Source organism: Panthera onca, chromosome E1 (genome assembly GCF_046562875.1).
Source record: "Panthera onca isolate mPanOnc1 chromosome E1, mPanOnc1 haplotype 2, whole genome shotgun sequence".
Classification (NCBI taxonomy): Eukaryota; Metazoa; Chordata; class Mammalia; order Carnivora; family Felidae; genus Panthera; species Panthera onca.
The window spans coordinates 55,819,129-55,834,258 of NC_138352.1; the positions used below are offsets into that span (position 1 = coordinate 55,819,129).

At 45.4% G+C, this 15,130-nt stretch overlaps 1 protein-coding gene across 7 annotated transcripts in view; it reads right to left on the bottom strand.

Moving 5' to 3' along the window:
• Positions 1-15,130, bottom strand: part of MED24 (mediator complex subunit 24) — a 32,359-nt gene that overhangs the window by 16,465 nt on the left and 764 nt on the right. For 3 of the 7 annotated variants that reach the window (XM_060646160.3, XM_060646164.3, XM_060646165.3), the window contains exons 2-4: positions 7,597-8,350; positions 7,015-7,200; positions 6,843-6,925 (exon numbers count right to left, since the gene is read on the bottom strand). In XM_060646160.3, the coding sequence (XP_060502143.1) occupies positions 6,843-6,925; positions 7,015-7,144 (213 nt within the window). In that variant the 5' untranslated portion in view covers positions 7,145-7,200; positions 7,597-8,350. Of the gene's footprint in view, positions 1-6,802; positions 6,926-7,014; positions 7,201-7,596; positions 8,351-15,130 lie in introns of those variants that run through there. The other 4 variants (XM_060646161.3, XM_060646163.3, XM_060646162.3 and 1 more) reach the window with 4 other exon arrangements.

Genomic DNA, 15,130 nt, shown 5'->3' on the forward strand with positions numbered 1-15,130 from the left:
CCGGAAGAGAAACCCCCAATTTTCTATGTTCTGAGAGATGCAGTATGTTCTAATGTATTTATGGTCTCCAAATTCAGAATTCTGTCCAGTAAATTTTAGCTAACAGTATCGAGAAAGCACTGCTACCCATGAGACCTAAAACTACTTTCCACATGGCGAACTGTTTTTCACAGCAGGATTTAACCTATTCCAGTCTACTGTATCTATCAGTGTAGAAACTCTAAGCTACCACCAGACTCTGAGGCTGGGGACCGTCTATGTGTCCGCTGCACACCTGGCTAGCCCAGACTGACCCTGCGGCTGCTCTCTCCTCTCCTCTTCATATTCAACACCCTCAGCTACTCCTAAGTGCCCTCTCCATGCATAGCACTGAACTGAAGAGCCTCTGGACTTGGAAGGAACAATCAATTACTAATTTTGCACAGCACTTTACAATGCTGATTGTAGTGAAACTCCTGCATATATATTTATTTCTCTCTCACTGTTACTTTGGCCTTGTTCTCCTTCTTGCCTTCCTCATCAGTGTTTACATGTCTCGAGATTCTGCCATTTTTAAGAGAACTTCCCGCAGACCACTCCCCCCATTTCCAATTAATCACCACTCTCTCTATCCTGCTCTCTCCACAGATGGGAGTTCTCCACACTCGCTGTCTCTACCTCCCCACCTTCCGTTCACAATTCCACCCACTCCAATCACTTATGTCCTTACCACTGTAGGAATCTCCTCATTGAGCTCATCAACAAACTGGTTAAACCCCATGGATACTTCTCAGTTCCAATCTCACAGACCTCTCAGCAGCACCCAACACCAGGAAACTCTTCTTCACTCTTTGATCCTCTTCTCTCTTGGCTTCTCTCGATACCACGCTCTCTTGCTTTTCTTCCCTCTTCACTGATCTCTTCTTTTCAGACTCCTGTGAGGCATCTTTTTCCTAGCCGTATTCTCTACCTGTGATTGCTTCCTCAGGGATTTGGCTTGGGTCTCTCTTGTACTTACTCTCTACCCTCTCTAGGCACTCCTGTCAATGCCCACAGCTTCCATCACCATCTACAGTCGACAACTCCAAAATCAACAGTGCCAGTCTAGGCCTCTTCTTCTAAGTTCTGGACACATATGTTGAAGGACCTACTGAGTATCTTCTCTTTGTTAGCCCACACAGGCACCTTACTTAACAAGGCCAAAATCAGTGTCATCTCCACCCCTCAGCGGTACCCCAACCTTAACAGCAGCCCTACTCTTTTCCCACTGTCTCCTTAAGATCCCATCAGCCATCGAGTCGTCCAAACCAGAAACCTAGACACTAGCCATGATTTCTTCCTCTCTCTCATGTGCCTCATCCAGGTAACCACCAAGTCCTCTCAATGCCACCTCCTGAACAGTTCTTGAATTCATCTTTTTTTCTGCTGCTACTTCCCATGTTTATGCTACTATCATCTCTTACCTGAATTTACTGCAATAAGGGTTAATCAGGGGTCGCAAAACTATGACTCGCAAGCCAAATTGGACCCATTATCTTTTTTTTTTTAAAACAAAGTTTCATCAAAGCACAGGCATATTCATTTACTTATATACCATCTATATATGCTTTCAAGCTATAATGACAGGATAATGGTGACAGAGACCACATGGCCTGCAAAGTATTACTATTTGGTCCTTGGGCAAAAAAAAAAAAAAAAAAAAAAGCCTGGGGCGCCTGGCTACCTCAGTGGAAGAGCATGCAACTCTTCATTTCAGGGCTGTGAGTTCAAGCCCCATGCGGGGTGTACACATTACTTAAAGAAATACATACATATATAAACTTAAAAATACACACACACACGTACATATTCCAAATCATATACATACATATATGTATGCCAACTCATATATATACATACATGTATTTCAGCTCATATATACACGTGTGTGTATATTCCACACACACACACACACACACACACGTGTATATTCCAACTCATTCTTCAAGCTATAACCGGAGTGATCTTTTTTTTTTTACAAGTGTGATCTTTCTAAGATTAATCCACAAATTCCCCAAATCCAGAAAGTCAAAAAAATCCCCATTAAAATATAATAGGATTTTTACAAGAATTTAACAAGCTGATTTTAAAATGTCTGGGAAAGGACAGGGTGCCTGGGTGGCTCAGTCAGTTGTGCGTCCAACTTCTGCTCAGGTCATGATCTCATAGTTCAGGAGTTCAAGCCCCAAGTCAGGCCCTGTGCTGACAGCTCAGAGCCTGGAGCCCATTTCAGATTCTGTCTCCCTCTTTCTCTGCCCCTCCCACCCTCACACTCCATCTCTCTCACCTCCAAAAATAAATAAACATTAAAAAAAAATGTTTTTTAAATGTCTGGAAAAGGAGCACCTGGGTGGCTCAGTTGTTTAAGCATCAGACTTCAGCTCAGGTCATGATCTCATGGTTCATGAGTTTGAGTCTCACATTGGGTGAGCTCAAGTCCCACTTCGGGTGAGACTGTACCCCACTTAGGGTAACACACGAACCCCACTTCGGGTGAGTCCCACCTCTCTCTCTCCCTCTCTCTCTTTTCCTCTCTTTCTCTCTGCCCCTCGTGAGATTCTCTCTCTCTGCCCTTAGATCACTTGTGCCCTCTCTCTCTCAAAAAAAGTTAACAATAAATAAATAAATAAATATGAAAAATAGAAAATGTCTGGAAAAGAAAATGCCTAGGGGAGCCTGGGTGGCTTAGTCGGTTGAGCATCCAACTCTTGATTTCAGCTCAGGTCATGACCTCATATTTCTTGAGTTTGAGCCCCTGTGTTGGGCTCCTCACTGGCAGTGCAGAGCCCGCTTGCTATTCTCTCTCTCCTTCTCTCTCTGCCCCTCCCCCACTTACACAGGGGTGCACACACACATGCACTGTCTCTTTCTCAAAATAAATAAATAAACATTAAAAGAAAGAAAAAAAGAAAATGCCTGAAAACAACCAAAGAATTTTTGAAAAATTAAACTAAGGGAAGACTTGTCTAACCAGACATCAAACATACCATAAAGGTATACTAATTAAAACAGTAAAGTACTAGTGCAAGAAAGGACAAATATATCAATGAATTAAACTGGAATACCAAGAAATAGACCTTTGTCAAAAAAAAAAAAGAAAAGAAAAGAAAAAGAAATAGAACTTTGTAAGAGAATTTAGGATATGACAATGAATGGCCTAGTCAATAAAGGCAATTGAAACAACTGTCCACCTATTAGGAAAAATAAATAAATTTGGATCTCTTCCTCACACCACAATAAATCCTAAATGGATTCAACAAAATAAATACAAAAAACAAAAGTGAAGTGTTGGCAGAAATTAGAGAAGAATATATTTTGATCCTTGGAGCAGGGAAGGAAGCCCTTAAGCAAGACAAAAGCCATATAGGAAAAAATGGTTAAATCTGACAACAAAAACATTAAAAATTTCTGCATGCTAAGAAAATAAAACCAAAAAGTAAAAAAAAAAAAAAAAAAGTGATAGAAAACCATAACAGGATTAAAAGATCAATTACATTAAGACACTTAAAAAGCAGTAAGAATTCTTGTGCTGATAAAAATGTTCTACATTGATTGTTATAGTGGCTGTACAACTCTGAATATACTAAAACCCAATAAATTGTATACTTTAAATGGATACATTGTATAGTATGTGATTTAGATCTCAATAAAGCTTTTACAATAACAAAAAAATTAGGAAAACAGGCAAATGGTATGCATTAGCAATTCCCAGAAGATATACAGGGAGCCAGTAAATATGGAAAAAATGCTCAACATCACAATTATGGAATTACAAATTATAATGTGAAGGAATTTTTTGCTTATTCTATCCAGCATTGGAAAGGTGTTGAGAAACACTGTCAAACACTACGGAGGGAGTATAAACTGATACCATCCTTTTTGGAGGGCAATGTGCAAGATCTACTGCAATTTTTTGTTAATTTTTATTTATTTTGAGAATGAAAGAAAGCACGAGTGGGAGAGGGGCAGAGAGAGAGAGAGAGAGAGGGAATCCCAAGCAGGTTCTGCACCAGCAGCATGGAGCCCAACACGGGGCATGAACTCACAAACTGTGAAGGCCACAAACTGTGAACTCACAAATTGAACCAAGGCCAGGTGTTTACCCGACTGAGCCACTCAGGCGCCCCAGAATCTACTGCAATTTAACATGTGGGAATGCTTCAAGCTAGCAATTCTATTTCTAGGTATCTATCCTAGGGAAAACTCCCAGAAGTGCAGACAGGCTAAGTATAAGAATGAATGCTTAATGAAACATCAATTTTAACAGTAAAAAATTAAAAGCAACCTAAATTAGAGTACACATGGAACATTATGCAGCAGTTAAAAAGAATAAGGTAAATGAACACGTGCTCACATGGAAAGCAGACATAAGCCAAGAGGAAAAAGAAATAAGAAATATAGGGGCGCCTGGGTGGCGCAGTCGGTTAAGCGTCCGACTTCAGCCAGGTCACGATCTCACGGTCCGTGAGTTCGAGCCCCGCGTCAGGCTCTGGGCTGATGGCTCAGAGCCTGGAGCCTGTTTCCGATTCTGTGTCTCCCTCTCTCTCTGTCCCTCCCCCGTTCATGCTCTGTCTCTCTCTGTCCCAAAAATAAATAAACGTTGAAAAAAAAAAAAAAAATTTAAAAAAAAAAGAAATACATGCCAACTGAGGGCTACTACTCAGCAATTTATAGAGAATGAACTACTGACATACACAACCACATAGATAAATCTCAAAAACATTTATGTTAAACAAAAGAAGACAGAGTACAGGGTATTGCTGGATGATTCCATTTCTATGGAATCCAAATATAGGCAAGATTAATCTAGTGACAAAAAACATTTAGTGGTTGTAGTAAGAGGTTGGGCTAGAAAGGGGCACAAGGCAACTTTCTGGGAGAATGGAAACATTCTGTATCTTATTTTGAATGTTAGTGACATGGGTATATTACAATTGCTAAAACTCACTGAATTCATCTTAAGATCTGTACATTTTATTGCATGTTAAGTGTCTATACAAACACATACATACATATTCTATCACACCATTCCTCCACTTAAAACTCTTTAAATGATTACTTGTCATCCTAGGATAAAGTCCAAACTCTTTAGCATCACTCACAGGTCCTTTGTGCCCTCTCTATCTCCTTCTTGAAGTGCTAGCCCAGCAGTTCTCAAAATATGATCCAGGGACCCCTGGAATCTGTGAGGTTAAAACTATTTTTTAGGGGCACCTGGGTGGCTCAGTCAGTTAAGCATCTGATTCTTGATGTCAGCTCAGGTCATGATCTCACCATTTGTGAGATCGAGCCATGCATTGGGCTCTGCACTGACCAGCATGGACCCAGCTTGGGATTCTATCTTTCTCTCTCAAAATAAATAAATACATAAATAAAGATTTTTTAAAAAACTATTTTTAAATATTGCTAAGATGTTATTTGCTTTTTCTACTCTCATTCTCTCACAACTGAACATGGAATGTTCCAGAGGCTCCATGACATGTAAATCATATAATTAAATGTGTCAATAATTATGTAATTCAGTAATGGGTATTTTCCACATGATCAATTCATGATATTATAAAATCATTCATGAGTAAAAGTGCAAGAGAAAGACCAATAGATCTTAATGTTAACAGTGTGTAAGAAGTTCACTGAGGGGCACCTGGCTGGCTCAATCCATAGAGCATGCAACTCTTGATCTCAGGGTCGTAAGTTCAACCCTCATGTGTGTAGAGCTTATTTTAAAAATAATTAATTTTTTTTTAAAGTTCATTGATGTGGTTTCACATGACCTGCTGAATTTTAGTATATCAATGAATATCCAGTTATCTGAAAAGCTTATTAATATACTCTGCCCTTTTCAAACTAAATATCTGATGTGTGAAGCCAGATTTTCTTCATACACGTCAACTGAAATAGCCTATTGCAACAATTGAATGCAAAAACAGATATGAGAATTCAGCTGCCTTCCATTAAGCCAGACATTAAATAGATTTGCAAAAACGTAAAACAATACCACTTTCCTCACTAGCTTTTTTGTTTTGGAAAATACAGTTTTCATTAAAATGTTATTTATATTAACATGTAACATAACAGGCTTTATTTAACAGACATTACTTTTTGGTACTTTTAAATAAGTTCATAAATATTTTTTAACTTACTCAGTTTTCATTTCTAAAATGGTAAATACGGATAGATATAATACATACAAACAAAACCTTTGTGGGAGTCTCAATGGTTTTTAAAAGTATAAAAGGGTCCAGAGACCAAAACTACTGCTCTAGCCATACAAATTATTTTTGGTTCCTAAACATGTGATTTTTGCCTCCCAGCCTTTGTATGTGCTTTTCTTTCTGCTTTGTGTATTCTCACCAATCTGCCTGGCTAACTCCTATTAATAATAAGGTCTTGGTTTAAACATCACTTTCTCCAGAAAGCCTTCCCTGATTGCTCAGACTGAATTATTTGCCTTTCCCATGTACTCCCATAGTACTGTCTTAATCTACATCATAAACCCATCCTGTGACTGACTGCTTATTTCCATGTCTGTTATTACCCATAACTTCGTTCTTTCTTATGTGCTGGGATCAGGTCTTGTTCACAGCTATATTCCCAGGGCCTACACCACTCCCTGACGCATACAGGCATTCACGAACATTTATTGATAGAATAAGTTAGTGTACCATTCATCACAACCAATGAAGTATTATTTTCAAAAGAAAATGGAGGCTCAGAGAAGTGATGTGTTCAAACAAATTCGCCTAGAAAGTGTGAGCTGACAACGTTACTCCAAGACTTTTACCTTCAAATCTTCACTCTCTGGAATAGGTGGGACAGTTTACCTGGGAACTAATGGCATACTTCAGGTAGGACAGAATGAGAGGATTGGGGGAAGGTCCAATCATGGCCTGCTCCAGTAGTGCTTCTGCAAGGGGAATAAACAAAGCAAGACTGAGTGGTTATAACTTTTCTGGGTTTAGCCCTCCCATCCTTCCTTCCTACTTGACTTGAGACCTGCTAGGTTGAGAATGTCCCAGGTGGCTCCTTTGGGAAAGAATTTCTTCATGTTGATTGCCCACTGGTAGTCACTCCATCGCTCCTTCCAGGCTTGCAAAATGGCTTGCTTCAGGTTCACCACCTTCATGATTTCACTCTGAGAAGGGGCCGATGGAGGTAAGCTTTGAGGTGGGTGAAACTGAGCTAAGAGAAGAAGAGATTGTGAGGGAAGAACAGGGGAGGGCAGAACAGAATGAAATGGGATCCAGGAAGATTTAAGGGAGACAAAGGAACTACGATAAAAATGGAGAAAGGACAAGGTAGAGATTCTATCAAGTTCCTCCCTCCTGAACCACCCCTTCCTTAAACTGGAGCACTAAGAAGAGGGGGTCAAAGGCGCTTAGTACAAAGAGTAAAGGTGGGAGCAAGGGGTTAAGCCTATTCCGATTGCCTAATTACGCCCTTAGCCCTGGCTAAGTCCCTCAGCCCCTACCACCTCAAATCCAGAGTGTCTTCCTCCATCTCCTCCACCTTCCCCAACCTTAAAACTATAATTCCCTATTTCCCTTTCATCCACCACCTTCCCAATTTTAAGCCTACCGTACAAGTTAGTTCTAGATCCTAGGAATCGCCATTTTGGCACTTATCAAAGAGCTTAACTTCTATTGGCTGAGAGTAACAAACATGAGCCAATAAGAACGCAGCAGGAGACAGGTCACGCCACGATGTTTTCTGGGAATTGTAGTTCCTTGGATTGGGCTAGAGAGGAAGCTAAGAAACTAAAAACTAGTCAGCCCTCATTGTTTCTCTGCTGTAGGGAAAAATATGTAAGAGCTGAAGCATCACAGAGACTCGGGGGGCCGAGGGGGAAGAGCTCTCGAAAGACCGCTAGCAAGCAGGCGTAGCCCCAAGACGTCACTGTCGACCAGGCGTTTAAATGATATTCTGACACCCTTTCATTACATGTTAGTTACTAGGCATAGCAGGGGCGTGGCATTCGTTAAGCAATACGTTTTTCTCTTTCCTGGTCTTTTTTTTTTTTTTTTTTTTTTTTTTTTTGGTGTTCCTACACCCCTGAGTCTACCAGAGTTCTTATTTCCACACCTTTATCCCAGAGGCGACATTAGGGCTTGATCAATTACACACATCACCACTTAACCCCCAAATCTGGCAGTCCTCCCAGAATCTCCTGGCCTTGCACACTGCTTGAATATGGGAAGAAGAAAAGAGGAAAGTAAGAAGGAAAACTGAAGTTAAGGTTATCAAAAATAAGGAAAGTCTAAGAAACTGTCATAGCCAAGAGGGCTTAAGGAGACACAAGTATTTCATGTAACTTGGTATCCCAGATGTCATCCTGGAACAGAAGAACATTAGGTGAAAACTAAGAAATCTGAGTAAAGCACAGACAGTAGTTAATAACAACATAATCAATATTGATTGGTTCATTAGTTGTAAAAAAAATACCATACTAATGTAATGTAAGAGGCTAATAAAAGGAGAAATTGGGTATGGGGAATGTAGGGACCCTCTACTATCCTCAAATGTTTTCCTGTAAAGCTAAACTATTCTCTTTTTTCTTTAAGTTTATTAAAAACAATATGATTTCTCGCTTATCCTATGGAACGATATTGTGCATAATTATGTTCAGGGCTTTGGGCATGAGCCCTTCTTTCCCCCCTCTAGTGAGAAGCTCAAAAGCAAGTGCTATCCACCTCTGGCTCCAATGTCTGACCCTTCCTATATAGCCCTTGTCCCTGCCCTGTCCTATGGACAGATCGTCCCTAACATTTATAACCGAGGACAAGAGTAAACATGAAGGCCCAAGCCAGTATGCTGCCACCCCTACTTTCAGCTCCCCCATCCCATACCCTAAGGGGGTTGGTATCCCAGTCCATGAGGCCAAGTTCTGCCCATATTCCCCAGCAATCATTCTTTGGCCACCCTTGCAGTGGCAAAATCAGTCATCAGTGTAATGAATCTGAGACAGCAGTGTGCTCAGACTCTGGAAGCAAACGTGTGGCCCTTGGGGCAGAGAATAACAGGATCCTGGGTATCCAGAGCCTAATTACAACAGGGAGACAAGGATCCCTGTTCTTAGGGGGTAGCGTGCAGCTGAAGGAGGGCCAGATCACATCCCTCTAAGGTCATTACTCCCTATGCCTTTCTGCCTCCCCATATACCCCCCCCCATTCTGGTCCCCTTTGTGCCTATCCAAGTGACACCACTGGGAAACAGTGTTTCTGTAAAACAGCTGCCAAATATATGGAGCCAAAGCTTCAGAAGCAGCAAGGAGGGAGAACCCAGACTCCTCACACTTAACCTTCAAACTGGCCCCAGCCACACACACATACACTCACACTTGAGATGACCACAACCCCTGTTACTCTACAGCCTCATATGAACCTGACCTCCCTTCTCCCAGGCCCCCACTCTACCTTTGCCTGCTCCTTCCTCTCACTCCTGCCTGGTTACAGCAGCCCAGGGCCCCCACCTTGGGCCATTCCTGGATCCTACAGCTCCCTTCCCATCCCCCATAGGCCAAACTGCCCCTCTTAGAGAGAAGCTGTCAACTTTGTGACTGAGTTAGTGGGTGTTGGGTACATTTGGGGAATATCTGGGCCCTGAGGATAGTGGTATTCTGAGCTTAAACCATCCCTCTCTGGCAGGAAGCCTGGCACATCTCTGGGGGATGGAGGGGTGCCTCCTTCCCACTTCACAGTGGCAGGGAGGCGGCTTTTGTAGTCAGGCCATCTGCCTTCCCTGTCCCCCACCTCTCACCAGCAGCTCCTTTTCTAGGCTTGGCAGGATTCCCCCCAAGAACTGGACTCCTAAAGAACTAGGAGGGCTCCCTTAGTTGTGGACACAGGCCATCTTCAATTTCCCTACTTTGACTGTCTTGCCTCTCTGATCTGTAAATATCAGAGACACCCTTTCTGTACACCACCTCTTTCCTCCACACCACATTAGCTCTCTAGAACCCACAGGCTCCCTGGCTGGATCCTCTCTCCCCAAGCATGGAACTCTATGAAAATCCTCCTGTGGGTAAGAGACATCCCCTTTGGATATAAAGGAAACCCTTCCTCCATACAGCCCTTCTCAAAAACCTTCCTTTTTGGGGCACCTGTGTAGCTCAGTCAGTTAAGCGTCCAAATTCAGCTCAGGTCATGATCTCATGGTTCGTGGGTCTGAGCCCCACACTAGGCTCTGTGCTGACAGCTCTGAGCCTGAAGCCTGCCTCAGATTCTGTGTCTCCCTCTCTCTCTGCCCCTCCCCTGCTTGCACTATGTCTCTCTCTGTCTCTCAAAAATGAATATTTAAAAAAATTTTTAAAACCTCTTTTTTTAATGTTTATTTATTTATTTATTTTTGAGACTGCGAGTGGGGGAGGGGCGGGGGGGGTGTACAGAGGATCCAAAGCGGGCTCTGTGCTGACAGCAGAAAGCCCAGTCCAGAGCTCAAACTCATGAACCTTGAGATCATGAACTAAACGGAAGTCAGACACTTACCTGACTGAGCCACCCAGGTACTCTTCTCAAAAACCTTTCTTACCCCACTTTCTTTTGCTGTCCATTTCTTCCCCCTCAGCACCAGTGAAGGCTGAGCTCCCAACCCTGCTCTCTTAGTTCCAAGCCCCAATGTCTTCATCTTGTTGGCTGGTCTGGCTGGAGAAAAGGGGCAGGTGGAAGCCAGCCAGACAGAGTGACATGGCAACACTGGAGCAGTGGCAGAAAAGGAGCTAGGCCAGAGTGGGGTCTTGGCTGGGGTAAGAGGCTGTGGAGAGGGGCACTTGGGTGGCTCAGCTGGTTGCGTGTCCAACTCTTGATTTCAGCTCAGGTCATGAGCCCAGGGTCCCGGGATCAAGCCCCATGTCAGGCTCTGCGCTGAGTGTGGAGCTTATTTAAGATTCTCGTGTGCACGCGCGTGCTCTCAAATAAAAAAAAGGCTGTGGAGAAGAGGGGTGTGGGTACCCAAAGGGATGGGAACATTCCTTATCTAGGCTAGAAAGAAGTATAAGGAAAAGTGACAAGAGTCTAGACCCAGAAACATTGAAATACTTGGTAAGCATACAAGGCACAGAAGGTTTCAGTTTCCTTTCTCTCCACAGGGAAACTGAGTCATTCCCCTCCCCAGCTGAACCATTTTCCTTTGGAAGCTTGCCTGGGTCCCCCCACTATGGGGAGTTACTTGGCAGCAGGTGGATGGACAAAGAAAGAGTTGTTCCTACACACTCATACACAGCTGGTTCCAAACCAGTTCCCTTCTCTGACCAGTCCCTACATCAAAATCCCTACTTTCTATTTATCTAGGGGAGAGGAGGATGGGGGAGAAGCTTACCAAAAGGACCCACCTCAGGGACAGGTCCTGGATCTCCCACCATTTCGTGTGCCTGTCTTCCCACTGCCCCATAGAGGTCCAGCGAGAGACCAGCCAGGACAATGGAAGGCAGCATTTGAATCCTTGGAGCAGTTTCCTCTCCCAACACCCTGAAGGATGCCTTCCCTTTCTACACGCCCATGTCAGAGGAGAAGAGACATCCTGTGATCCCGAGGCCTGGACAGCAGCAGGGAAAAGAGGCCGGCCTGCCATTTCCTTTGCATCACCCCTCCCTCTAGGCCCTGAGAACCACTCTATACTAACCACTCTATACTCCTGGCTTTCACACCAGCTTGTTCCATCTCTCTCATTGCAGGGGAGGGCTGCAATACAGTAAGGCCCAAACTCTATGGTAGAAGACATTGTGCCCCTACCTCTCCTCCCCTCTCTCCTGGCAAAGGCCAGATGAGGGGGCTGTATGCAAGAGTGAAACCAAAAGCTGGAAAATTTAGGGGGTCCAATATCTGGCACATATTAAGTGCTTTAAAAAAAAAAAAGGTATCAAAAGAATGAATAAAAGTAGGAGAAACTCTGAAAAACAACCTGGAGAAGGTGTCAGTTTCTTTTTCTACTTCTTGCCTCAGCTACGAAGGGCCAGGTTCAGCCAGGCCTGAGTCCCTTCCCTAGCTCTCTGTTTTGTGACCCATACCCAGGGTACCTGATGGGACAAAGATGATTGGTAGGGGGACATTAAGTTGCCATTTTAACCATAGGAGGGCAATTGTTGGTAAATTTCCCAGTCTCCCATCTCTGCCAGCCACTTGATCCCCAACTTCCATAAACTGTCCCCCCTTTCTTTTCTCCATTTCCACTACCTTTTCTTGATTGAAAGATCTCTAAGAGGAAGAAAAATCTGGGTTTTGGGTTCTCTTTAGGTTTCCTCCACTGTCTTTCCAGAACTCCCCAATAAGTGGGGCTATGTCTCCAGAGTCCAGGGGTGTCTGCTGAACACCTCATCACTTGCTAACATCACCCAGAGCCCAGGAGCTCAGGGTGGGGGAGGGGTGGGATTACTGTGGCCCAGGCCACAGAGATAGTTCCAGGGCAGGCTGGTAGAGGGCCTGTCCCTGTTTCCCCAAACCCTTTGGGGCTTCTTGGCAGGGGTGGAGGATGCTGTGTGGGGTCTTGACTTCTAGGCTTTGGGGGAGGCTCTTCAGAAAGATATCTGGATCCCCTGGTTTCTAGGGGTGGGACCCTGAGAAATCTTGGGGTGCTTCCTAGCAACAGTCTGGGAAGGAAGGAAGGAGGAAGGGAGAGAGGGCGGGGCCCAGGCATAGCTGCTCTGATGAGAGCGCATAGAACAGGCTGTTCCTGCTGCCTCCTTGGCAACCAAAATCTGAGAGGGAAGGGGCTGTCAGGCATATCCCCTTGGAGGGTCTCTATCCATACTCACTTGTGCCCCACCTCCCTGCTCTCCCCAGGGATTCAGCCCTGAAACAGAGGTTGGGGGGTGGGGGGGTGGGAGGAGACAGCCTGGGTGGGGGTTTCCTGGCAAGAAGACAACAGAAGCTGGGGCTGAAATGACTCTGAGAGGAGCTAGAAGCTTCAAGAAATGGGGGTAGGCAGGATGAGTGGGGTGGAAAGAGGGGTGATGCAACACTGGGCAGGGGCTATAAGCCCAGACCTGGGCTGGATCCCAGCATCTGGCAGGATGCCGGCTTTGGAGAGTGTGTGCCCTTCACTTTGCCCTTGCCTAGGTCTGTTACCAGCCCATACTGGGAGCCAAGGAAGTGAGGTAAGGAGAAGATGGGAATGGTAAACTCTTGTCTTGGAGTTCAAAGTGCCCCAGTCTGCCCCTGGCGGGGGTGGGGGTGGGGAGGAAGGTGGATCAGGAAGCACTTCATTTTCTATGGCTTTGGGTCTAGGATTTCAAAAAGTCTCCCTCACCAGATATCTTTAGGGCCTTTCGTCAGAGAGATGTGGGGGAAGCCAGAATGTAAGGGAGACAAAACCGTAGCACTCTTGCGTTCCCCCTGTGGACTCAGTCACCCTGTCCTAATCCAGATTACTGCTAGACTTCCTCATTGCCTCTTTGGTTCTGTCTGATGGATACAGAATAAAATTGTATCTCATCTCACATAAATGTATCCCATGCATCGGGATTCTACCTCAACTCCTTGGGCAGCCCAATCCCAAGAGGCTATTTCCATACAGGGTACAGCACGCGCCCCTAAGCACTGCACAGCACAGCATAGCCTTGCTCCCCAGGGTTTCAGCCAAACATGATCACCGAGGAGAGGACGTGGCACTGATTGGCAGACAGCCACCCTCAGTGCACCTCACACTGCACACTGCCCTGACTCTGCACGATGCAGCCTCCTGCTCCATGCTGCAGCTGTTGCATGTCCACTGCAAGCCCAGGCTGAACCCACAGGTTTACTTACTGCATGCTGACTCTGCACCATGCAGCCTCGACTCCCCAGGACAGCTGCCACTGCACCCCACAGGCTCTCTTCACCCACTGCAGACCCCTCATACCACCCACTCTGCATCCCACACTGCATCCCACAGGTTTCATCCCAGCTACCTTTCTCATCCCCATAATTCCAAGGGGTCCCAAGGGAGGCACCCTCCCCTCCCCCATGCATTGCAAACCCCAGTTACACTCCCCCTCCCCTAAGAGAAAAGGCTCCAGCAAAGCTGAGGATGCAGGAGCCTGAGACTAACATGAGCAAGGGCAGCCCAACTAGGAGAGGCTGTTGGCCAGAACCCCACACATAGCAAGTGATTCTGCCCAGTATAAACTGGGCAATTGGTAGAGCAGTTTCCCTTAGCGCGCGCGCGCGCGCACACACACACACACACACACACACACACACACACACACACACCCCTCCCCAAGAGCAGACTGTGGAGACAGGGCCCCGCCCTGGGAGCCAAAGGAAGGCTATGGCCCCCACTGGTAAAACTGGGCTAATGACAGTGGGGGAACCGGCGGGGCCGGGGGGGGGGGGGGGGTGCTGGGGTAATTAGGGTTCTGCCTGGCGCTGGGAGATCCCGAGATGAAAGGGGCTCTGGCGTCACCGAGATGGTTTTATGTCCATGAATGCAGGTGTGTGCATGTGTGTGTGTGTGTGTGTGTGTGTACATGGGGGGTGGGGCTGGAACGGTGGAGACCTCTCCTTTGGGGAAGGAGATCCATTTTTATGCAGCCTGCCCTCCTCCTTAGATGGGCCCTGGTACCATGTGGATTTTGGTGGGGGCACGCAGGGGAGGAAATACCACCTCTGTGAAACTGAGAGTTGAGAAGATAGGGCAAGCCTTGCCCCCTCCCCTGCTCACCAGGGAACCAGACTGTTGAGGAAATAGCTGGTGACGGTGAATAGAAAGCCTATATTGGAAGAGGGTGACATTTGAAAGAGGAGGCAGTGGACCAGGTAATGTTAGAAATAAGAGGGGAAGGGAGGTAATGGGGAGTGAACCTCCAAAAGATTACAAACATGAGATGATTGAGGTAAAAAGGACCTGAGGGGTCACTTGCCCAACCCTCACATTTTAAGGTTGAGGAAGCTCTGTCCCCGAGACCGGTGGTGATTTGCTCAAGGTCACACACTGAGTTACTGGCAAAGAAGGGCCCCAACTCAGAAACAAACTCTAAAGCTCCTATAGGGGTTTGGTATTTAGACTTTCTCCCCGACTTATAAGGTGCAGGCGGCCGATCGATACTCCCTTCTCCATCCCCACGGTGCAAACCCAAAAACCTCGGATTCTTCCAGCAAGCCAAGGCTATTTTTTAAAATATGTCACCGAGCACCACTGC